The 24,344-nt window shown below is 50.8% G+C and overlaps 1 protein-coding gene across 2 annotated transcripts in view; it reads left to right on the top strand.

Annotated features, from left to right (window-relative positions):
- The window catches only part of PBX3 (PBX homeobox 3), a 63,140-nt gene extending 39,136 nt beyond the window's left edge, over positions 1–24,004 (top strand). For both annotated transcript variants that reach the window (XM_027650095.1, XM_027650096.1), the window contains exons 2-8: positions 4,395–4,636; positions 8,656–8,846; positions 10,717–10,852; positions 17,138–17,303; positions 18,549–18,661; positions 19,499–19,588; positions 22,449–24,004. In XM_027650095.1, the coding sequence (XP_027505896.1) occupies positions 4,395–4,636; positions 8,656–8,846; positions 10,717–10,852; positions 17,138–17,303; positions 18,549–18,661; positions 19,499–19,588; positions 22,449–22,541 (1,031 nt within the window). In that variant the 3' untranslated portion in view covers positions 22,542–24,004. The remainder of the gene's footprint in view (positions 1–4,394; positions 4,637–8,655; positions 8,847–10,716; positions 10,853–17,137; positions 17,304–18,548; positions 18,662–19,498; positions 19,589–22,448) is intronic.
- Positions 24,005–24,344: the final 340 nt, after the last annotated feature.

The following is a 24,344-nucleotide window of genomic DNA, read 5'->3' as shown; positions in this document are numbered from 1 at the left end:
GGGGACAGCAGGGCAGACCCCCGGGTGCCCCAGGACAGCGCTGGTGATGGCGCAGAGCGTGGGGGGCTGCGGCGCTGGGGGCCGTCGGGGTGGGTTTGCTCCAGGCGGGCGGCAGAGCCGGGGTCCCTCTGCACGCCTGGGACCTGCTGTTCCCTGCAGGCTGTGAAATGGGCTCAGCCCTGCAGTGTGCAGCGCGGGGGGCAGAACCCCCTGGGAACCTTCCCACTGGCGGCAGAGGCACTCGGGTTGCTCCTGCAGGAGCCAGGGTCGTGCCGGGCAGGGCCAGACCCGCCGTGGCACAGGGATCTCCCCCCAGTCCACAGGGAGCACACGGGAGGGAGATGTGGGGGGACACCATGCCCTGTGCCCCCCTCCTCTCTCCCGGGTCAGCCCTTTGCCTTGTTGGCAATATTGCTCTGCTGGCGAGGACACTACTGTACAGTTCAGGCACTGCAGGTTTCTAATCTGCTTATTTATAATTCAAAAGCTTGCCCATATATTAATGAACCCTTAATGAGCTGTTGAAAATGCCTGAATTACAGTCAGATTATTAAACTCCAACAGCCCCTGTAATCATACCATTTGAGTGGGCTTTAGGTACTTTTCATATCTGCAGCTTTGTATTGTGAAGGAGATGGGTTTATTCGAAGAAAGCTTTGTAATAATTTTGACCTGCAATTTATTTATTGGCCTCTGAATGCAGTAGTCTATGCAGATGCTCTCGTCTATTATGTGTGGGGGCAGGTGCACAGCATGTTGAAAGACAGCTAATTACGATTTGCTGAAAGATATGCTAAAACTGTGGTCTTAGAACAAAGCCAAGTTCATTGTTAAACAATGTTTTAGTGTCTGTTTATGTGGTTTGTCTAAATCATGGAGAGACCGAAATGCACGGTGTAGTTACAACAGATCCCCAGCAGCAGCTCACATGCTTTTTGTTAACCCCTGGTGTGCTGCTGTCACCAGATGGGGGGTTTGAGTCCTGTGCAGCCCCAGGTGCCCATCAGTGGCCGTGTGTGGACAGGGCAGCCCTGGCCCCTCCCGGGCTGTTGAGGGGTCTGAGGTGGTCGGTGGCTGTGGGGTGGGTGCTCTGCGGGGCCTCTCCCTCCGCTGCCGTTGGCGCCGGTGGCTCCGCCGGGAGTGATGTATTGTTGTGTTCTTCCCCGTCCGTGCTGCACCTTAATTCCTCGATGCATTGAAAGGTCAGTGAGCTAAACAGTAATAAACTCACAGGGTGATAGAGTGAGGGATAAAAGAGGGAAACAATGGCCACCGAGTGTGAGCTTATATGTCAAAAAATACATATATTATCACTGTATTCAAACGAAGAGTAATTTATAAAGGCAGGTGCTGTAGGAGCAGCCGTGTTGCCGGTGGATAGCAGTGTTCCTCCATGTTCCTCCGTGCTGAGGGGCCCGGGAGATGCTCTGAGTCTCCCAGACAGCATTGGGACTGTTCAACCTGCAGCTGAGGGGCTGCTGCCGACGAGCTGCATCTCACTGGTGACAGAGAGTTCATCAGTTTTGCTGTCCCCTGCCCCCAGGGACACCAGACACTATTAGTTGTGCTGATCTGCTTCGTATAGTTCATAAGGAAAGCTTGGAATTAACACACAGCCTAATTCTTGTTAGAATCAGTTAATCAGCTCGTGGCTTTGCCATTCAAATGAGTGATGTCTCACTCAGGGGCAGGATAAATGTTGTGTCCCTCCCCACACACACATCCCTTTGTCGATGAGTGTCCGTGGACTCCCGTGCTCTGGACAGGATGCTCCTGGATGTGGGAGCCTTGCTTGAGATGAACACAATGTGCCACCCCTCTGTCACCAGCCCCGGGCACGTGTTGGGTTACGTGTGAGACACCCGAGTGCTTCGTCGTTGCCCTCGTTGACTGAGATTCTTTCTGTTGTGCTTCAGGGCCCCTCGCCAGCTCCTGTGGTCTCAGTGCAGCATCAGCTCCTGCTGTTAAACCTTAGGGGCCACTTGCTGTCCTGTGACAAGTTTACAGAGAAGGGTTGGGGATTTGGAATGTTAATTTAAGTCTGGGTGGATTGTGTCAGTTTAGACAAAGCCCTTTAGCTTTCGCCTGTTGATGGAAGTAAATAATACAGAAATCACAGCAATTTTACCAAATTATTTTGTTGCAGATTTTGGCTGGGCATCTGCATCTGGGAGCAGAGTGGGACTATAATGGGATAGTGGGAAGGGGATGAGTTCCATAGCGGAAGAAATGCAGCTCAGTAAAAGCAGCTGGAATAGAGCACAGGAAACATGGACTGAGAAAGAGTCCAGAAGCTAAAAGAAGAAACAACAGTAGAAATCATTGATGAGAAGGAAAAGGGAGCTGGTGTGGATTAAAACCAGGACACTGTTGAACCTACTGGCAGCAGAGCAGAGGAGGAGTGAGACTAAAAGCAGAACAGCTCACCAAGGAAATCACCCCTGTGTTATGGCACTGCGGGCCAGGGGATCTGCAAGAGCTGGGGAAATGGGTCCTAGGGAATGAGGGGGTGAGGGATAGGATGGTCTGGGGAGGCCACAGGGCTCCCTTGGCCAGGGACCACCCCCTGTCCTGCTGCAGGGACCCCTGAGTGCAGCATCACCCTCCCTGGCCACAGCACAGGTGCCCTGAGCCATGCTAGGAGTTGTTCCCAACATGCTTGTGCCAGCCCAAGGGCATGCCAGGACAATGCGTGGTGTCATCAGCCCTTGCCTGTGGACATCTGAGCAGGCAACAGAAATAATTTAAAGAGATGATGAGACGTTTTATTATTCCCATGAAATTATATGGAATTATAGTTTTAAATGAAGGTGACAGATTTAAAATGTGTATTTTAGGGCAAAATTAATGCTGTGCTTTCTTGAAGGTGTGCCAGTGAGGGAGGTCACCTCCTACTGCACATGGGGTTTGGCACAGCGAGGGTGGAATCCCTGTGCTGTTCCCAGAGTGCAGGGAGCACACTGCTGGTGCCCAGCTCCATGCCTGGCAGCTGTGTGGTGCTGGCACATCTGGCACAGCCTGCTCAGAGCCCACTTGGAGCCCACAGCACTGCCAGGAGCGGGGCCATGCAGGCACCTGCATGAACCTGTGCAGTGCCAGTGGCAGTGCCAGGACCTGCCGTGGCCACAGCACAAAGTACCTGCTCTGAAACAGAACTAAAGAGGTTAACTGGGCTGGGAGGCACATGGTGCCTTACGCCTCTGATGGAAATGTTGATTCAAGAAGCCACACCAGCTCTGGTGGGTTTGTATGACTGTAATTATTTTTAAACTTCCCTTTTGGTGCTGTTGGCACCAGCTGGCACCGTGCCGGCCTGACTTGACTCACTTACAAATTGTCAGCCCTGATCTATAGGGTGCAGAGAAGGTGCTGACTGAGCAGCGCGTTGGAAATCTGTGATTTAAAACAAAAATTAGATTTAAAATGTTGTTCCCGACAATACAGTGCGAGAGCACTGGAGATTTAAACACACAGTATCCTGGCACCGTGACAGCATCCCAATCCCTGCACAGCCAAGGGCAACCTGAATTCCTTCTTGTGCAGCCCTAATCTGTGAGCAGGCACTGGGGAGGATCTGGAGCCTCCACAGCCACTCCCGCTGTGGCCGCTCCTGAGGGGATGCTCCCAGCTCTGTCTTCATCATTTCCCTCCACCTATGTGGAGCCAGAAACCATGGGCACACATGGAAGTGGCTGCATCCATGGGATTTGTGCTGGTGGGAGCCACAGCATCTTCTTACTTTCCCCCTGCAGCCTCCTGTAGCTGAGGAGCAAGTGGCAGCTTTTCCCCAGGCATTTTAAACCAATGCTTGGGCCTCATGGGAGCGATGGAGTCCAGTGGGACAGCTTTCCCTAAGAATAACGTGGTGCTCATATCCATTTGGAAGGAAATGAGAAGCAAATCAATTATTTTCTAATAAATAATGTACTTTTACCACACAGCCTTGCACCAAAGTGATATAACAAACAGGGTAGTGCCAGCCCTATGCGGGCTTAGCTGGGTCTTGGAAGGCAAATGTCCCTGTCCTCATGTGAACACCTCTCTGGTGCTTACAGTGAGGTGTTTAAAATGCTGCAGGGTCCTTTAAAGACCTCTCAAAGATGGTTCTGCTCTGTGTGGGAGCGGAGAAGGTCCGACGGCACTGCCGTCCCCCCGTGGCACTGACCAGGCTGTGCTTCACGGGACCAACTGTGGAGGGGAGGCCAGTTGGGGTGCTGGGGCCATGCCAGAGGCAGGTCCAGGGCAGATCTGGTGCCCATGGGGTGCTGGAGGCAAGGCCAGGGCAGGGCTGGTGCTGCAGAGGGCTCCTCGCAGGCGTGCAGCGAGCGGGCAGCGGCCGAGCAGATGCAGAAATACTGACTGTGTTTTCTCTTGTTCTCTCTTTTCTGCCTAAGGTTTGAGCATCCGAGGAGCCCAGGAGGAAGACCCTCCCGATCCTCAGCTAATGAGACTAGACAATATGCTTCTGGCAGAAGGAGTCTCAGGTCCGGAGAAAGGTGGGGGATCGGCGGCAGCAGCTGCAGCCGCAGCAGCCTCTGGAGGGTCTTCAGATAACTCTATTGAACACTCAGATTACAGAGCCAAATTGACCCAGATCAGACAAATCTATCACACAGAGCTGGAGAAATATGAACAGGTCAGACATCAGTCTCTCAGTTGTTCGTGTACCTGCCACTGCTCTCCTCTGCTTGCAAGTGCCCGCTGCTGCCCGCTCTGGACCACGTCCCTTCCTCCCCTTCCCCACCCCTGTGCCTGTAAAGAGCCATGATGGGAGTCCGTCGGGCTCCAAGGAGCCACTGGCTGAGGCCAGGATGCGTCTTGCATGCCCGAGTGTTTTCTGTTGTCTGTAACTGCACAAAAGCAACACCCAAGGCCGTGTTTCTCCCCTTCGCCCAGAGCAGCAGAGAGGAGAGGTGTCCATCTCTTGGTGCCACCCTCTTCCCTGTAATGAGGTGTTGCACAGCTGGGTCTGGTGAGTTGGGGAGCACAGGCTGCACTGGCCATCTCAGCCCACGGGCTCCCGGAGCAGGCGGTGGGAGGCTCTGGCCCGCGACTGGGACACGGCAGGTTGGCTGGAGCAGATTGAGAGGGAGTGGGCAGAGAGGCACCAGCAGAGCTCCTGGACCAGGCTTTGGGACAGGAACTAGGATAATCCTGGTTCAGGCAGATGCTGGCACTCGGTGTCTTTGTTTGGAGAGAAGAGCATACTGCAGAGACCCGTGGGTTTCCTTCACCACTGGAACCTGGTGCCCTGCCACATTTACCACACTAGTGGCACCAGGAACATTTGCCCTGTGCTGCCAGGTGCCAGCAGCACAGTGTGGCTTGGGTGCCAGTGGCACTGCCTCATCTGTGCTGCCTCTTTCACTGTGTTGTTCAAGTGGTGAACAAATAACTGAGCATATACCTGTTGGGGTGTTTGTGCAAATCTCCTGTTCTCCCCTGACCCCCAAAGGCCCCAGCTGTCCTGTGGGGACCCCCGGGCTCTCCGTGCCCTGCCGGGTGCAGGCACAGTGCTGGGATGGGGATGGCTGTCGGATTAACGAGCCCCACGCAGCAGCAGCGTGTCTCATACAGCCACAGAGACACAGGATGGAAGCAGATCTGGGCCAGAGCAGTGGCAGGTTGGTGCTTGCAGCTGGTTCCTGGCACACATCCTTGGACTCTAATAAGTTTAATGATGTGGTGGAAGCAGGAGCATTTTTTGCCCTGTAGCTCCATTTACAAAGATTTCAGCTGAAATGTCACAGCCATCCGTCCACACCACAGGAAACTTTGGAGGATGCTCAAGTGCTGCTGGAGCAGGAGAGAGGGGTGGAGCTGCTCTGAGACATGCACGCTTCCCCACGGATCCTGACACCCAGCCACGTCTGCTCGACAGAAATATGATAATTTCCCCAGCCTGGCAGCAAACTGTCTCCTGCTGGTTTGTCTCACCACAGTGCCCGAGAGGCAGCCAGGGCTTGGCATCTCAGCCTCGGGCGCCGCAGGTTCTGGAGGCGGGTGCCCTCCTGCAGCGGGAGCACCGGGGAGCCCACGCCGGGACCTGCCCGCGTGTGGAGCAGCTCCCGCCATCCTGCCCGGCACTGCCGCCATCCCACGGCAGCAGGAACCGGAGCGCCTTCCTGGGGACGCTTTCCAGGCTGAGTTTGATCCTGATATTTGTTGCCAGTTAGGGGAATGCACTCAGGAAAGGAAAAAAAAAAAAGGGGAAGAGAAATGGAAAGTGTGTCACGCCATCGCCCAGCGCTCCCTCACCGGGTGCCGCGAGAAATGGCCGCGCACAGGCAGCGCCTTCCATAATTTACAGCTCCTATAGCAGAGATGACATATTGAAAGCTATCTGCTGTAATTACACTGAAATACATTTTTTGCTGTAGGCAAAAGTACTGTAAGGGTCCCAGGCCTCCCAGAGCAGCTGGGAACCCACTTCCTGAGTTCACAAATGTCTCCTGAACTCACCCCAAATTGGGGTGAAGTGTGGCAGCTCAGAAGCCACCACTAGCCCCACAGAGCACTGGATGCCACCCTGCCCCTAAATACTGTTTTGGGCCATTTCCTCTCTTTTTCCTGTGCTCATCTGTGCCGTCGTGATGAAGCACTGAGGCAGCAGGAGCATCCCTGCTCCTACAAGGTTTCTGAGCAGGTTAACAAGGCCATCACTTATAACCTGACATTATTAATAATGTCTCGGGCACCAAGCAGAGGCCTGAAAAATAGTCCTGGAAAAGGGATCAAGTAGCTTGGACGCTATAAATAAACAAGAGAAACAAGACAAAGCATCAGAGTCTTTTGAGCTTCCCCCACCGTGCTGCATGAGACAGCCCTGCAGAGGGGAGGTGCAGGTGGAGATGAATTAAACCCAGGCTCTCCAAGCAGTTATAGCCAAACCAAGTCTCATCAGGCAAGTCAAGTAAAATCAAGGAAAGGCTTGTACTTCTTGAAAGCAAGAAACTCCCTTTTGCTTTGAAATGTCCAGTTTTTGATACTATATCTCTTATAGAAAAGACTTAGCTGAAAATATTTCTAATGCAACAGTTGCCATTTTACTTTAAAATTGAATTCCCCAGATCTAAAAAGGGGGTACGTGGCAAGCTGCGTGCCCAGAATGTCCATCCAGTGCCAAAGTCTTGGGTTCAGCTGTGTTTTGGGACAGTCAGAACTGCTGTCTGATCTCAGGGAGAGCTGCTGCATTTTGGTGCCTGTGTCCCCTTCCCCCCCTGCATCGTTTCTCACGTGAGCCAAAGCTGATGCTCCTGCTGTGGTCAGAGGGCTGGACCTGAGCTTTTGCATGCTCAGGTTGTACCTTGATTAAGAGAATATACAGATGGGAAGTGAGATGAGACATGTTGAACTCCTTCCTCTGGAGCTCAGGGAGCCTTGAGCAGTCCAGGAGTGGTGAATGATGTGGGATGAGCCGTGGCAGCCACGCTGGTGCCGAGAGGCCACGAGCAGCCGCGGCACCGTGACCTCGGTGGTGGCAGGCGAAGGGCTCTGCACCAGGGCTTGCCCAGCCTTGTCAAATGCTGCCTCCAACAAGTGCTGCAAGGATGTAAATTAGCCTGTAATTTACTTTCAGTAGTGTAAAGAAAAAAAAAATCACTTTGCCTGAAGTGTATGCATCTTTCTTAAGGGTGTACCCAGATTTTAATTATCTAAATGTAAATACTTAACGAATTTTACTTAGAGTAATGAGCTAAAGTGCACACTACATAAATGAGATGTTCTAATTAATCATGTATGAACTACTGGTTTAAAGAAAAGCTATGTGAATTCTGCAAATGTTGGGCTATTGCCAAATTGCTAATCAGCATTTGCATTCATAGATGGCTTCACTTAATAAGTTGTGAGACGTTCAGCAAATGTTATAGGAAATTATGAGTTTTTAGATGCGTAAACTTTTCACTTTTAACTCTTTCCCTCACATAATCTATTGAAATGTGGGAGAATCCTTGAAAATGTGGTTGTCAGACACATTATGCAGGTGTTTTGCAGCCTGGCTTTAGAGAGAAGGCAGGATGGCAGTGTGACAGCCACTTGGTCGTGTGGAGGCTCGTACCAAGGGGTTCCTGCTGCTAATGCAGCCTGGCCAAGTTCGTATCAATGTGCCATAGTCTGGGAGTGATAATCAAGGGCTCCTTGTGCCTTCCCTCTCTCAGTGCCTTGGCCGCCTGGTGTGGGCCAGGCTGGGCACAGTGTCACTGAAACCCACCTGCTGAGGGGACACACAGTGCCTCAGAAAGGTCTTGGGTTCCTCAGTGCTGCGAGGGCATGGGGCTCGGGGCTGCCCTGCCCAGGCTTCGCCCGCCTGGCTCCGAGTTGTGCTCACACCTCCCCTCAGATCCTGTTCGCAGCTCGTACAGGCGCCAGTCCAGCCACTCCTCTCCACTGGGATGTGGGGATGTGGAAAAGGATGAGCATGGCAGGAAGGAGCAGTGCCACAGTCACTTGGCTCCCATGGCTGCTCCGGGATGGCCCCGTGTCTCCTGGACAGGGTGTGTGGGATCTGCTCCCGTGGCCGCATGCGTGCGGAGGGACAGGGCTGCACACGTGTCCCTCAGTTCCCAGTGCTGCCTTTCCCACAACAGCTGGGTCAGAGCTTGTGTCCTTGTGGGACAGCACAAACCTTTGTCTGAGTCTCTTCTTCCTCCACAGGCATGTAATGAATTTACCACACATGTGATGAACCTCCTCAGAGAACAGAGCCGGACACGTCCCATTTCTCCCAAGGAGATTGAAAGGATGGTGGGCATCATTCATCGAAAATTCAGCTCCATCCAGATGCAGCTCAAACAAAGCACTTGTGAAGCAGTAATGATTTTAAGATCAAGGTTCCTCGATGCCAGGTAAGGCAGAGGCAATTGCCCCCGCCTCTTTCGGGGGGGAAGAGATAATTTCTGGGCAACCTGGGAGAGCCTGGTGGTGCAGGGATGGGTGGGAGAGGCTGCTCTGTCCCAGCAAAGCCCAGGGCCCTTGTCCTTCACCTAGAGCTGCTGTGAAAGCAGAGAAGCCTGCACAGAGGTTTCAGAAACAGTGGGGTCTTTTCTACATATTTTAGTGCAAAGACTGGACTTGTTTTCCCTCCCTTGGACACCCACATTGCTGCCAGAGCTTGGAGCCAGTCCCCACAGCCAGGTGGGCTGCTTGCTCTACACGCTGCCGGGAGGCAGGCACACAGGGATTAGGAGGGGGGTTTATGGAACAGTCAGATTTGTTTGGAGGCCTAGGTGGATATTGATCTTCAGCCCCATTCCCTTCATAGGCCTCCTGTGGGCAGAGCAGGGCCCTGGCAGCCGGGCAGAGCTGGGCAGAGCCGGGCAGAGCTGGGCAGAGCCGGGCAGAGCAGGAGCGGAGCCGGGCAGAGCTGGGCAGAGCTGGGCAGAGCCGGGCAGAGCAGGAGCGGAGCCGGGCAGAACGGGGAGGAGCAGCAGGCACCATGTGGAGCCTCCCTCCTCCAGCAGCTCACGCTTCACACCTGAAAGCTGTGAGGAGCTAAACAAGAGCAAAATAATGTTATTAACAAGGAGGTCACTGGCAGGTGTGGGAAATCAGGGTAATTGCAGGCAGTTGGAGGAGATGTCTGTGGAGAGCTCCAGGAACGCGAAGGTAGAGCCTGCAGATGCACATTTTAAAGTGATTTCTTTAAAAAGGAGAAAGGTAAATAAGGCAAAATGAGCGGAAGCACAGTAATGAGATAAACATAGCTCTAGGGAGGGAGCCTGCCTGCTCCAGGATACAGTGCAGTTAGCAGCATCGTGATACTCTGCAAGAGCGCGCTGGGGATTGCGCTCGGCTGCCGGCTGGCCTGGGGCGCCGGCAGTGATTGCAACAGCCCTGGGGGAAGGAGCTCCAAGGAAATGTTTAACTGGAGCTTTCCAGAGGATGTTCTGCTAAAAGGAGAGCAGCCATCAGCATGGAGGGATGGCGCTGCAGCTGTGCAGGCGCTGCACTGTAACCCGTGCCGGCTGCCACTGTGTCACTGGCGGGTGGCTCCTGGCAGCTGGAGCACGTGCCAGGGTGCTTTGCAAGGCTCCCTGTTCTGACCAGGTGGCACACCTTGGTGCCCATCCCACGTGGGGCCAGAGCCCAGGCCCCACACAGCCCTCGGCAGGACAGGGCACAGATGGGTCTCCCTCACAAAGCCCTGAAATCCACTTGGTGTCGAAAGCCAATTAGCTCAGGGAGGGCTATGTGAGGACATGGCAGCACAGCCGCCCTGTCCTGTTCCACTGTGCTCACCCCAGGGAGCTGTGCAGGAGCCTCAGCTGACCTGTGCTGAAGGGAAGGAGGGGAAGGAGGTCTGTCAGGCTGCTGCTGGCACAGAGGGGCTCAGCAGCTGGGAGCTTTGGGCTGGGCTGTGTACCTGGGTGTGGAGGAGCTGCAGGCAGGCTACTGGCTCAGCATCTGCCTCACCTCTGCTGCCACAACACATGAATGTGGCCTGTGCCCTTATGGGATGAACTCTGGGAGAGTCAGAGGTGTGAAGCCAGAGGCAGAGTCCAGAGCCACAGAGCTGGGTGCAGGACATGCCATTGCAGCCTGTGCTCCCTCCCATGGTGTTGGGGTGGCTGAGGGTGGGTGCTGGGACAGCTCTGCTGTGTTTCTGTGTGCTGCACCACAGGCGTGAGAAACGAGGGCCACTGCCCCCCATCCAACCCTGACAGGGACCCGCTGGCACCTGGAGGAACAACTGTGGGTTTTCTTTTCTCGTTTCAGACGGAAAAGGCGTAACTTCAGTAAACAAGCCACAGAAATCTTGAATGAGTATTTTTACTCCCACCTCAGTAACCCCTACCCCAGTGAAGAAGCCAAAGAAGAGCTGGCAAAGAAATGCAGCATCACGGTATCGCAGGTGAGCAGCGAGGGGAGCAGGTCCTGGCCTCCTGCACCCCACAGTGTGTCAACCTTCCAGCTCCTCTTGCAGTGCTGCCACCTCTCTCCAGGCTCTGGGAGGTGGTTCCAGTGGAGCCAAGCAGTACAGAGCAGGTCCTGGCAAAGCACCTCTGTCATCCCTTCAGATTTGCGTGTTGCCTGTGATGAGGTTTGCAGGGTGATGGACGTGGCTGAGGTCCACAGCCATTGTGCCACGGTGGCTGGGGCTCTGCTGGGGTACAAAGGTGTGTGTACAGAGAGGAAGCTAAAAATAAAAAGGCAACAAGGTCAGCACCCTACTTCACATCAGCTTTCTCTCTGTGCAGCAGCGAGGTTCCTGGCTGAGCCTGGCTCTGCTCTGAATTTGTTACAGTTGACCATGGTTTCAGGGGAAGGCAGTTTACTGACAAATGTAAAATCTGTCTTTATAGATCAGAATTTCTTTGATTGCTCAAAGTTGTTTTTCTAAGCCAGCCAGAAATTCAGCCTCTTGCTATGCTGAAGAGTGGCTTCTGTGTAGCGAAACTGCATTAGGCAGATTTGCTCTTTTTACCACATATAACAGCTGTTCCTGTGAAGTTAGTGCAAGAAAACCAGCATCTCCCCAGTCAGGAGCACCATCATTGGCTGCAGCTGCTTTCTGTGTGGGCCAGAGTACACACAGAGCTTGGACTGATGTCTCGCAGTGGTGCTTAGGCCAGTGACACCATCGAGCCTTCCCTCACCAGGCAGCTTCAAAAGCAAAACACTCTGCATTTCTTGTGGCCTGTATGATAGAAACCCCAATTACTCCCACACAAATCTGGCTCATACAGCTCGGGGAAGGTTGAACTTGAGTAGCAGAGAAGTGCCTTGGTAGTTTCCAAGTTTTCCAGCCACCCCCTTCCTGTTGTGAGGGCCTGTGTGCTGGCTCCTCCCTGCTCCCTCAGCTCCCTTATCAATATTTCAGGTCCTTGAGAGGAGCGGTGCCTGCGGCACATATGTTAACTATTAATGATCACAGGCTGCAGTATTGGCATTATTAGCAATGCAACCTTTAGCTTTATAATTAAGACCTGAGTTGAGATTTACTTTATAGCTCTCCATTGAATGCATGAAAAATTCAGGCACTTTATTGAAGTCTTTCAAATGAAAGGCTGCCCAGCTCTCCTAGATTTGGAATTACTTGACTTTGGATGCACCCACAGTACCAACATTGGCAGAACTGCCTCAGGACACGTGTGTGCCTTGCTCTCTCCTTGCCTGTTCCTTGGCACACAGCACGTACCGCTCTCCAAGCAGGGTGGGAAGTGCCTGGTGCCAGGGCAAGGTACAGGATGGAGATGGGGACAGTTTCTCCCAGTCCATTTACAAATGGCTGTGGTGATGGGCAGGAATTTTTTGAGGGAAATTCAGCATGCAACTTGTTCCCTCCCACACTGCTCCTTCATCACTGTTAGCATCACACAGGTCAGTGCAGCCCTGGCGGGTGCAGGGCAGCTGTGGTGGCTGCTGGGCTGCTCTCCCACGCCCTCAGGGATCCCTGTGGCTGCTGGGGATGCCTGGAACCAGCCAAACAGCACAAGAGCACGAGTGCCAGGACACTGTGGGCTGCAGCCCTATGTTTTGCTGCTGGTTTCAGTCCTTGGCAAGAGATGATTTGTGGCAATTCCTTCAGTAAGTGTTGTCCAGAAATCTTCCATGTGATCTGAGGCAGCCTGCTGTGTAGTTAGGAGAGGCCACACCATCAACACCAACTTGAAGGAACCAAAAGTTCTTCAGCTTTGGTAAAATGTAACTGTGGGAGATGACATGGGAAAGAGCCCACCAGACCTGCTGAGGAGCTGTTCCCTGCACACCCAGCAGTGAGTTGGGCCTGGCAGGGAAGGGGTTAGTGATCCCACCGAGTGGACAGATAAAAAACCAGATCTAGATAAGGCTGAAGTGACTAAAGGAAATGAGATGGAACATTTGAGATGCCATAACTGATTGCTTCTAGTGCTAATAGATCTGATTTCTTTCTTAATTGGTTGTTTGATAAGATTTAATGTATATGCTGTAGAATGAAGTAAGAGGCAGGCAGATGGTCCAACAACACGGCAGCGGCAGAGAGCCTGTGACAGGAATGTAGGTTTGTCTCTTTAATATTTGATACAGGCATGAATTAGTTGTTTCTTGAATCCATTAGGAAGCCTGAGTGAGCAATGGGAGGAGCTGCACTGTGTCCTCTGTACGCCGTGTCCAGCATCCTCAGCCTTGCTGGGTGACATCGCCAGCCTGGAGCAAGGGCACCAGGGACACCGGGCTGGGGCTTTGGCAAGGGCTAGAGCTTCACTCTGGCAAGGTGTTAAAAATGGCTTGGGAAACCTCAGGATGATATGGGAAAGCCTGGAAATGGGGCCATGTATCATCTAATGGGAGAGGAGCATTTGTGAGAGAGGGAGTGCCTGTGATCAGCTGGTTGCTTGAGTTCCTGATGGATCTGCTGTCAAAGCTGGAGAACATGAATACCGTGGATATCCAAATCTTTGATTTCCAAAGGCACTTCCAAAGGCCTCATGGGAGTACTGCAGGGTTAGCTGGTATTTTCTAGGTCAAACTGGGCTGGAGTTGTCTTTCCTTGTACTGAAAAGGGTATCTATTTTTGAGGCCATGTAGCAGAAAAGCTGTGAGCAGGCACTGTAGAGCAGCCCCACACACGCTGCTCTGGTGGCTGGCAGCAGAAGTGGGAAGATGCAGTCCAGGACTCAGGGAATTGAGCAGTCATTGAAACCCTGGCAGGAGCAACCTCGCAGGGGACAAGCAATGGCATCCAAGTGAGTGACTGAGCTACACCTTCCTCAGGGCTTTCCTGGAAAATCTCTAAGTGTGTGTCTTTCCAGCCTTGACCGAGCACCCCTTGGACCTTGCTGTGTCTGGCACTGTGCCCCATTTACCTCCCATGCTGCAAATGCCCTGAAGGAGCAAAGAGCTGGAAGAAATAAATAATGGGTGGCTTCCCAAACTCCTTGGGCTGGTGGCTCGGCTTTGATGAAGAGACTTTGTCCCTTCCCTGGCTGAGCCAGGCTCCTCCATAGCCTCTCCTAGTGATGATCCCGGGTGTTTTTCTCTTGTACTGTCAGTGCCTTGTAAGTGCTGGGGGCAGAACATTTTCTCCCTCAGACACTTAATTAGTGAGTGTTTTGGGTCATCCTCCCCCCAGATTAAGTCACTTACTGGAAATCTTGCTGCCATGGCACTTTACTGAGCTGCAAAGAAAATTGTCTCCCAGAACCGTTTCGTTGCAGATGGGAGATCAGTGGTTTCAGTTTTGATATTGGTGTTTAAAATAATATGTAAAGAAGGTTTTTTAAGAAAAGCATAAAGACAAACTGTTCAGATGAACACCTCACACAATGTCATTTTTTAAGAATATGGAAAAGGTGATTCTGGGGGAGAAAGTGTCCTTAGCAGTGAACATTGTTTGCTGTAATTTAGAGCTACCCCATCAGCACATGTTGGAGGGAGATAAACTGTGTCATCTGCTCCCCCCTACCTTGGCTGTGAGGGTGATGTTTTTTACTTTTGCAGATGAGCCTCTTTCAGGGTGCTGTGAACGACCATCAGTCCATCACAGGGACTGGAGAGAGGGCACAGCCAGTGCTGAGAGCGTGGCAGTGGAGTACAGCAATAACATCTTTCACTGCTTCAAACGAAAGAAGGATGTGGTTGACAAGGGAATATTTTTAACATTCTTTCAAAGAAAGGATGCAGGAGCTGGTTTCCAGCACCCCTCTGGTCCCTGCTGCTTCCGAGTCTGTTTCTGTGAGCAGGTTGACAGGGAGAGCCATGGATGGAGGGGCTCTTACCCCTGGACTTCATGTGGGAAGCAAGGGAAAAAAAGCTGCAGCATAATGAAATAGTTGTAGAGATAAAAATTCTTGGGTTTAGATCATGGACCATAACTGTGCCACACTGATTTTCAGCATTTTCTGGTTTGTGCCATTTTTTAGGTGTGGAATGTAAACTGTGTGCTGCAAACATGGAAACACAATGGAAAGATTTCTGTGATCCATGAATCTGTAGTTCCCTAATTCCAACAGCGATGATCTTGTGTCAGCTGCATCTTTGCAGAATGAGCACTGATTTATCCCAGGAAATCAGCCACTGTGGAGACACAAGGCAGGCCTGCCCCATCCCAAATCCCACATTAGGCATCTTGATGATTTCAGTAATAATTTATTGTCTTTTTATTTAACATTGCAATTAACATGATAAATAAGTGCAACAGTATTGTTTGAAATGTAATATACAATTAAGCCCAATTAATTAATTGGCCTTCAATGATCAGGAGGAGAAAGATGTTCATTGTTTTTTTTATGTGAAGAGATACTTTGTTTTAATGAAAAATGTGTTGTGAGGCAGCTTGTGATGGAGAGGACTTCCATGTTTAGGGTGAGTGTAGGGCCGGGCGAGGAGCCGGGTCCTGGGGCTGACGGGGGTCCAGCAGCTGCATCCTGGTCATCCCTGGGGTGCCAGTGGCACGAGCAGGGCAAGGTGTGCTCCAGTTGGGCAGGGATCCTAAATCCTGCCTGGCACAGCCCACGGGAGCAATGCCCCAGCCCTCCTGGCCAGGTCCAGCTGCCCATGTCAGCCGGGGCCCTGCACTGACCTGTGTCCTGGGAGCACAGAGAGTCCTTGGGCAGAGGGAATGGGGTGGTGACTGCAGCTGCCCCGGGAGCTGTGGCTCCTCCAGCAGCCCCCATGCTGTGCTCTGCTGCAGGACAGGGTGTGCTTTGCTCAGGAAGAGTTGAACATTTGTGGATATTCCTGTGGCTGTGGTGTGCGGGTTAAACATAACGTACGAGCGCTGCTCCTCTCATTGCTTCCAATTAAACCTTGCTTGTTAGTTTAACCTCTAGGTAATCCCATCAAACAATTGATGTCAAGGAAACACTGCCCACAGTGGCTCTGGATGAGTGGCCATTAATTTTAATTGCCTTGATATTAAAGATTAAGAAGTATTGGGACTAGCAGAATGAAAACGATCTGATGTCAAGCAAATCCACGCATTGAGGCTTCCCCAGGCTGCTGGTGATATTAAAATTTTACTGTGAGAATTAAATAAACCTTTATTAGTGATGGCTGTTGTTTGATTGGTCCAGGGGCGTGCATAAACAGAGGGGTCTTGCGCACATCCATGGACAATACGGTTGATGTGCAGAGATTCCTCAATTATGATACTGTTAATAAAGCATAATCTGATTGTACACAATAATTATTTGCTGGGTTTCATTAATGTATTATTGCTTCTGTGACTGACAAGGTGATATTAAGTGCAATATATAGAATACAGTGGAGTATTATCTGGGGAGCAGGATGTATAAGGTGCCTTCTGTGCTACCAGCAAAAGCTAGAGGCTTTCCATTAATTGTGGTTAAACAAAAGCTGCGCTGCATCAAATACAGAAGGATTTGCCTCCTGCCTCAGCAGGGTCCTGTACTGGGCACTGGGACAGGACCTCAGCCCCTGCCATGCCCTGCAGCTGGGTGATAATTGTGAGGCTGTTACTGATCCCTTCCCCTTTACTGCTGGATTGTTGCAGTTGTTTTGTGTCTCTGCCATGATGGCTGTTGTCCGTGTTCCAAACTGCGTTTGTTATTTAGGTGCTCTGTTACAGCAGCTGAAGTTAAACAAAGCCCCTGAGCAAGATTGTACGAACTTTCCTGAGCGGCTCCAGCCGTGACCCCTGCGTGGGTTAATAGCCGGTGCCCTGGGAGCCAGCTTGGCTTCAGTACAGCATCTTCAAAGGGACGTGACAAAGTGACTTTTCAGCCATTATTGATTTATATGATCCCTTTCATTTTCAGCCAACCAAACACGATTCTGTGAGTGGGCTGCCAAGGTTGTTCCAGCCCAAAAATAAAGAACAATTGCTCTCACTGCCTGCTTGCCCTCGCTGAACCAGACCTTGGTCCTCCATGAGCAGCTTTCGGGGTCTTGCAACAGTTTTGTTGACAAATGGCCCACGGTAGTAGGAGACAATGGTGCTCAGTGGCAAGCTCCAGGGTACGTGTTGTCAGAGTCACCCATTGTGCCTCAGTTTGCCAACAGAGCAGCGGAGCCAGCTGCTGCTGACATCCATAGTGGTGTTTAACCTGGCTTAGTGCTGGCTTAGTGCTGAGCAGATACAGGTTGGGCTCTGGGGCACATGTTTGCTGGTCCAAACATGACATCTCGAAAACATCCTGCTTTTCCAAGCCAAGCGCTTCATGTCCCTCACCCTTCCCACCTCTCTCCACTGCAGGTGTCCAACTGGTTTGGCAATAAGAGAATCAGGTACAAGAAGAACATTGGGAAGTTCCAGGAAGAAGCCAATCTCTACGCCGCAAAGACGGCTGTGACCGCAGCGCACGCCGTGGCCGCGGCTGTCCAGAACAACCAGACCAACTCCCCCACCACACCAAATTCTGGTACGTGCCCGTCTGATGTGTTTGAGCATCCCAAAGGGCCGTCTGTCACCGAGGGCCCCGATGGAGCCCTAGCAGGCTCAGTTGGGATGAGGAGGATGCAGCTCCTCAGCAGCCCTAATTGTGGCACAGGGAGTGGTGCCGAGCCCAAGGACCTCCAGGCTGGACCACAGGGGCTGAGCGCTGCCGTGGGCAGCCCCAGGAGTTCCACAGTGGAGCTCCCACAGTCGTACGGGAGAGCGAAGTGGGGCCCATGTAATTCCCACAGTGGGAACGGCTGCCTGGCTCAGGCTTCTGGCACCTTCTTTGTTTCTGTAGATATTTTAAGCTTTTTCTCATTCATTGAAAAGAACATAAAATAGGGCAGAGCTCCAAGTCTGGTTTTGTAGAACTGTTAAATTTATTGTCAAGATAAGAACAAAATAGAGGAATATTTTAGCATACCCTAATTAGAGTTTAAACTCTGAATTGCTTGAAGTGGAGTGGATGTTATAAATAGAAATCTAAGGATGCAACTTTATTTTGGAGTTGCTCTGCCACATGTTCTGCTGCAGTATTTAAGCATCATCTCGCTGGTGTTTTGATGACATTTTGCAAGTCTGAGCACTGCATTAGCCAGGGAATATGTGAGGGAGGAGTCGCCTCCTGGGGCTCCGGGGGCAAAGGTTGCCACGAGCACAGATGTGTCTGACACTGCTTGCAGTCAAGTTTTGCTGCAACTTAGTTATAAACAACTTTTAAAGGGGATGGAGATCCATGGGGAAGAAAAGACTTTAACCAAAAGGAAGTAAGAAAAAGGTTCCTCCTGTGATGGTAATAAACTGGATAATTAGGAACTGCCAGCCATTTCCTTTGGAAGGAGACACAAAGCACAGGCTCAAAATGAGTGTTTGGCGATGGCACCTCACGATGGAGTGATCCAGTGGGGGAAAGCTCCAGGATGGGAACTTACTGTTGTGAAGGTGGCTGTTCCAGAGGGAAGAGCTGCCCTGGGCTGCAGGGGCTGTTCCAGAGGGAAGAGCTGCCCTGGGCTGCAGGGGCTGCCAGGCTTGCCCAGCACGGTGCTCCTGTGGGGCAGAGCCGGGGCAGCCCCGTGGGACGAGCCGCTGTGGGGGCCCCGTGCTCCCCCTCTGCTGAGCCCTGCCTGTCCTCTCTTCTCCTGCTGCTTCTCCTTCCCCTGCCCTCAGGTCCTGGGGTTATGTTTTTGCAGCTCTCTGTTATTCAGCTACCTAACTCTTTCCTTTCCAGGTTCTTCTGGTTCTTTTAACCTCCCAAATTCTGGGGACATGTTCATGAACATGCAGAGTCTGAATGGGGATTCTTACCAGGGGTCCCAAGTCGGAGCCAATGTGCAGTCACAGGTAGGAGAAATGCCCCCAGCAGGGCCTTTCTGGCAGGGTAGGGTTTGGGCTAAAAATTCCACCTTACTCTGGCTCTATTAACTGGTCTGGGCCTCGCTGCAGAGAGGAGGCTGCATATTTCTGGATGTGGCCTATTCTTACCCTGGCACTGAATTTCACAAATATAAAGGAAAGAGTGATTTTTTTCTGATTGAAATTTTAAGCTTTGTGAATGCATTCGGCTCTGGCTTGAGCTCATGGAATGGGATTGGGTGCGTCTGACTTCCATGGACACTGTAAATCCAGTGAAAGTTTCTTTCTTTTTTTCCTTTCTTTCCCCTTCTGCCCCCTTTTTTCAAAACAAAAACAACCCACCTTTCTTTCATTTATCAGACAAACTTTTATTTATCAATTCATTCATCTATTTATTTATTTGTTTAAATGTCAGAATGCATCTGAAAGGGCTATTACAATACATCTGGTTGTCAGTCACTGTTCCAGTCCTTTCAGAAGGGCTGGCTCCATGGTTTCTGTGCTGTGTACACACCATCATCTCCTCCATACATGCAAGCACAGACAGGCGCGTGAACATTCCCAGCACTTTGCAGACACTTGGGAAGGAGCTGCAGGCCACGGTGCTGGGAGGAAGTTGTGTTTGGTGGTGTGAGAAGCAGAGATGTATGGGCTGTAATGAGCGTGGATTGGTTGAAATTCTGCCAGTCAGTCTTGATTGATAAATTTGCCTTTCATAGAAGATGCTAAACCCTTTTGGCTCACATAATTCAAAATGTTACCTATTGTAAGTGATGATGTTTTAATAGATTTGGAATGATGAATCCTGTCTCCCCTCGCTTTAAGGTGGATACCCTGCGTCATGTTATCAATCAGACGGGAGGATACAATGATGGCTTGGGAGGAAATTCACTGTACAGTCCACATAATTTAAATGTGAGTACCCAGGGGAACAGTGGTTTGGAGAGCCATAAGCGCAGTGGCAGGTAAATGCAGTCATTAATACCTGTATTAATTGCTCTTTCAATAGTGTTGTTTAATATCACATCTTTGGGGATGAACCGCAGAACAGCTCTTGGTGCTGCTGTAAGGCTTGTTAGTGTAAGAAGAGAGAAATTGCAGAGCTGTGACTATAAACTATTTGAATTTTTATATGTTTCACCTACAAGTTAAAAGTTAACAGCCTTGGGGAGGCCCTCTGGCCCAACAGCTGGACAGAGACTCTGCTGGGCTGTTCCCCCTGTGTCAGGCACCAGCACCAGCTCTGACGGGCTTGGATACACCTTTGGCCGCTTCAAGGGTGCCCATTTTTCCTGTGTTTGAGAAGTGCCTTTGGCCCTATTACTCCAAATGGCAGCAAGCAGTAAGTCTGGCAAACAGATGCCAGTAAATCGAGGGATTATGGGCTTGATGGTGATAAGTGCCAAATTCCTCCCGCTGGCCGTGAGCGATGGGCTGTGACAGTGCCCGGGCCGGGCCTGAGGCTGCGCGAAAGGCGCGGGATAAACAAACACGGAGATCTGTTCTTCCTTTGGCATGGGAGCCCAGGCTGGAACACCCCACACGGAGATCTGTTCTTCCTTTGGCATGGGAGCCCAGGCTGGAACACCCCACACGGAGATCTGTTCTTCCTTTGGCATGGGAGCCCAGGCTGGAACACCCCGTGGGAGCAGCCTCCTGGCGAGGGCTCCGAGGCAGAGCCTGCTCATCCCTCATTCCCAGCTTGCTTCTCCCAGTTACAGCTGCAACCATTAATGCTTTAATTTTTTTTTAATGTTTCATATTTGCTTGAGAAGTGACTTTTCTTTGTTTTCCTTCATATTAATGGACTCTCAAATTACAGTAGAGAATTCCTTGTCCAGAGACCCTCTCCCCCATCCTGGGGTTCACCCTGGTGTTTCCCAGATGCTGTGGATTGTGGTGTGGGTGCTGAGCAGCCTCAGGAACCCATGGAGAAGGGAAATGGGGACACCCAGGGTGAGCTGCTGCAGCCACAGGGAGGGGGAGGCTTTCCCCCCGTTTTGGGTTGCCACTTGCCATGAGAGTAAATATTAATGATTTAAAATGTGATTGAAGATGTTCAATTGTAAAGGGAAAAAAGTACCATTAAATACTCAAATCTTTTACATTTGAAATGTCAAATCTTTCTTTTTGGGTTTATAAATAACTCATAATAACCCACAACAAACCATATAAAAAGCCTTTTAGTTGCATTTCTCCTTTTTCATTTAAGTGTTTTGAAATGCTTCAGAGAATTTGCGATATCCTTATCAACATGATAAAATATGAAACTGTGATTGCCTGCAGCATTTTACAGACATGAATTCCATCTTCACTGATGAGGCCTGATAAGGCGCTGTTGTATAATACAGTGCATAATCTCAAACCACCAGAGTAAGGATTAATTTATTTGAAAAAAAGAATGCTTGCTGACAACCTCTCCTCCAGCTGCCAAGCTGAGTAAAAATATTGTACATTTGTTGTTTATAAATTTGGATAAAAGAGGAATGATGTTTACTTCAGATGGAATATCTTTAGACTCATATCTGCACAAGAGTTTTTCTTTCTCTAAGTAGGTTCTCGTATCTTTACAAAATAAAAACCGGCGGTGCCTCCACATTCAGAGCAGGCTTTGTGCCCGCTCAGTCTGTCTGAGCAGCGCAGAGGTGTTGGGAGGGTTCAGCCTTGGGGTCGTGCAGGTTGGTGTTACTGTTAATTTTGCTTAAGGGAACCCAAACGTCCGGGTTTGTCAGGATAAAGCTGCTCTGTTTGCTGTTTCATCGGCAGAGGAGATAATTACCGAGGCTGCTCTCCCCCGGTGCAGCCGTGCAGCGTTGGCTTGTTGTGATAGATGAACAGTGTTCCCAGCGTGGAACCAGGCCGGGTGTGAGGTTTAAGGGGTGACAGCCGGGCCCCCCTGCACGTCCCCGTGGTGTCCCCCGGCCCAGGGCGCCGGCCCGGCCGTGGATGGTCCCGGTCCCGGAGCACCACGAGCACATTGCCCCGCTAGCCTTTCCCTGCCGGGGCCGGGGCTCCGGGGCGGCTCTCGCCCTCCCCGTCACTTCCACTCAGCGTCCCCCAACTCACGAGCCCCGCGCCTCCCTCTTCTTGACTGACATAAAAATATGTAGCGACAAGCTGTCTGCCACAGCCGAAATCTGATCAGACATTGATTCCAGCAATTGCCTCGATTGGCCGAGACATAAGGCAAATTTGTTCCTGAGCGCTGCTCGTGCTGATGCAGGTCTGAGGCGGGAGGGCCGGCGGCGCAGGCACGGAGCAGGGCTGGAATGGGGCTGCCTCTGGAGATAACTGGAAAACCCATCCAAACGGCCCCTTTCCGCCCCGCAGAGCCACGCTGGGGAGCTGGGGGAGCGTGTGCAGGGAGCCGGGTGGGGCAGCTCTGTGCAGGGTCCGGCTGGGAAAGGCCATTCCGAACTTTGGGAAGCAAGGGGAGATGCAGGGGTTAAACATGGATTGCCCCAGGCTTGTCTTCTCAGGGGAAAAAGCTGAAGTGCTGGTGAAGGGATGTTCCTCATTAGAGCAGGATGGTCTCTGCAGAAATTCCACAGTCCTGATTGCAGCCAACATCTGGCTGAACGCTCCTGCTTTCCCTGTTCATCCCACATCCTGCACCTTACGCCGCCAGCACAGATCCTGCAGCCAGAGGGAGTGCAGGAAAATCCCCTTCCCGGAGCATCTCCCTGAGCCCCCGGGCTGGCCAGCCCCACACTCGCAGTGTACGGTGTAATTAATATGTGCAATGGTATCAATTGACTTGTTTTTGCCTTTGCAGGCTAATGGAGGCTGGCAGGACGCAACCACTCCATCTTCTGTGACTTCCCCTACAGAAGGGCCGGGAAGTGTGCACTCGGATACCTCTAACTAATCTCCTAGCAACACTTTTTCCCTGAGCTGAGATGCCTTGATTAGCGCATTCAGAGTCGCAGGAGAAAAAGGAAAGAGTTTTTTGTAGCCAACCACCTACAGCTTTACTGTAAAACCTTGTCTTATTAGAAAACTTGGTAAATCTGTTTTTTAAAGGTATCATAATCATTTGTATTTATACTTAAAACACACAATGTTAAAAAGCACTTTATCCAATTAGGCCAAGATTTAGCATTGTTTATAGCCCTGTAACTATTTTATCATAATTTATTATCAGCAGTTTTAACGATGTTGGTCTAACAGTTGCCAATTACTTGGCCTTAAGGGTAAAAGTACAGGACAAGCTTAACCTCAGTAGCAAGAGCAGACACAAAGAACCGCCTCACCCAAATTTAACTGTGTGCATATTTCCATGGGAAGTTGACAGGAATCGCAGACTTTGATTGTGTTTCATCTTTTCATATCTCTCACAGAGCTGGAATAAAAAGAGCTGTTCGGTTATTTCGGTTAACAGTGGTTGTGTTTAAGAATCCTTATTCGTCACATTTTTGTTGTGATCTATTGTCTTACAAATTAGATTGGAAACCAGGATCATCTTTTCTCGCTAAAGCCCCCCCGGACCCCGAGTCTCCTTTCTGTACCCCGACACGGACACAGGTTGTTCTTGGGAGATGACGACTCTTGCTGCTGGTCTCTGTGCACGCCACGACCCGGGGTTTTACAGTACGAGCTGGATGCTGCCACGCCTGCCAAGGGCTGGTGCCTCTGCTTGGCAGCAAAACACAAACAAAGGAAAAGGAAAGGAAAAAGCACCGTGATATGGAGTGTTGTACATAGTGTAGCAAAAGAGTATTTATACATCTCACCAATCAAACACAGCTTTATTACCTCATGCGAACTCATACAAACCAATAGACTTTCAACATGTTCTGTAGCTTAGAGTGCTCACTTACTACCTCTGAACGATACTCACGCTGTAGTTTGTCTCTTTCTTATCTTTTTGCATCTTGTAATTAACTCTTTGTTTCCCCACGAAATGTAATGTACATTGTAATCTCCTACGAATCAGGGTTGCCTTGGCAACTGCTAAAGAAGCGGAAGTGGAAACATGGGGTCTTAGGTTGGACACAAAACAGTGCAACTGTTGTAAATACTGAGAAGCATTTTGAATGTTCTTCATCTTGTTACTAATCCACGCAAAAACCAACAACTAATTGTAATGCATACAGACTTCAGTATTCGGTACTGTACATCCCCTCGGTCGCAGGGGCCCTTTCTCTCTCTCTTTTGTATTGTATGCGATTCTGAAACTGATTGAGTCATGAAAATAATTTGTGGCAGTGATTCTAATGTATTAAACCGTTTCGTGTTACTTTCTAACTGGATTACACCCTGGATTGAAAAGTCTTCCTCGTGGTAGTTATATGTAGTTTCAAACATGAATAAACTTTTTGCTTTCATGATGGAACGTTGACGTTATTTCTTCCTGCTCAGTTCGAGTCAGCCCGAAGAGCTGTGTCAGCCTCCAGAAGAGCGAGCTGGGCATGGAGCAGGAGCTGAGCATCTCTTTAAACACCGGCAGGTCCTTGTGTCCTCTTGCCTGGAGAGCACTGGAAATCCTGGGAGAGGCATGTCCTGGGCAGAGGCTTCCACCCACCAGCCCCTGCCTCCCCTGCCACCCTGCTCTGCTCGGGAGCTACAAATCAAGTGGAGGCGAAGGAAGGGGTCAGGCCTTTAGATGAGTTTAAAAACCATCATCATATTCACTCTTAATTACCATTTTTATTTAACATTAACTTTGGAG

This window comes from Corapipo altera, unplaced genomic scaffold, assembly GCF_003945725.1.
Source record: "Corapipo altera isolate COAL_440 unplaced genomic scaffold, ASM394572v1 268, whole genome shotgun sequence".
In the NCBI taxonomy this organism is placed as follows: Eukaryota; Metazoa; Chordata; class Aves; order Passeriformes; family Pipridae; genus Corapipo; species Corapipo altera.
The sequence above is the reverse complement of the archived record's forward strand: the minus strand, read 5'-3'. Positions and strand labels throughout refer to the sequence as shown.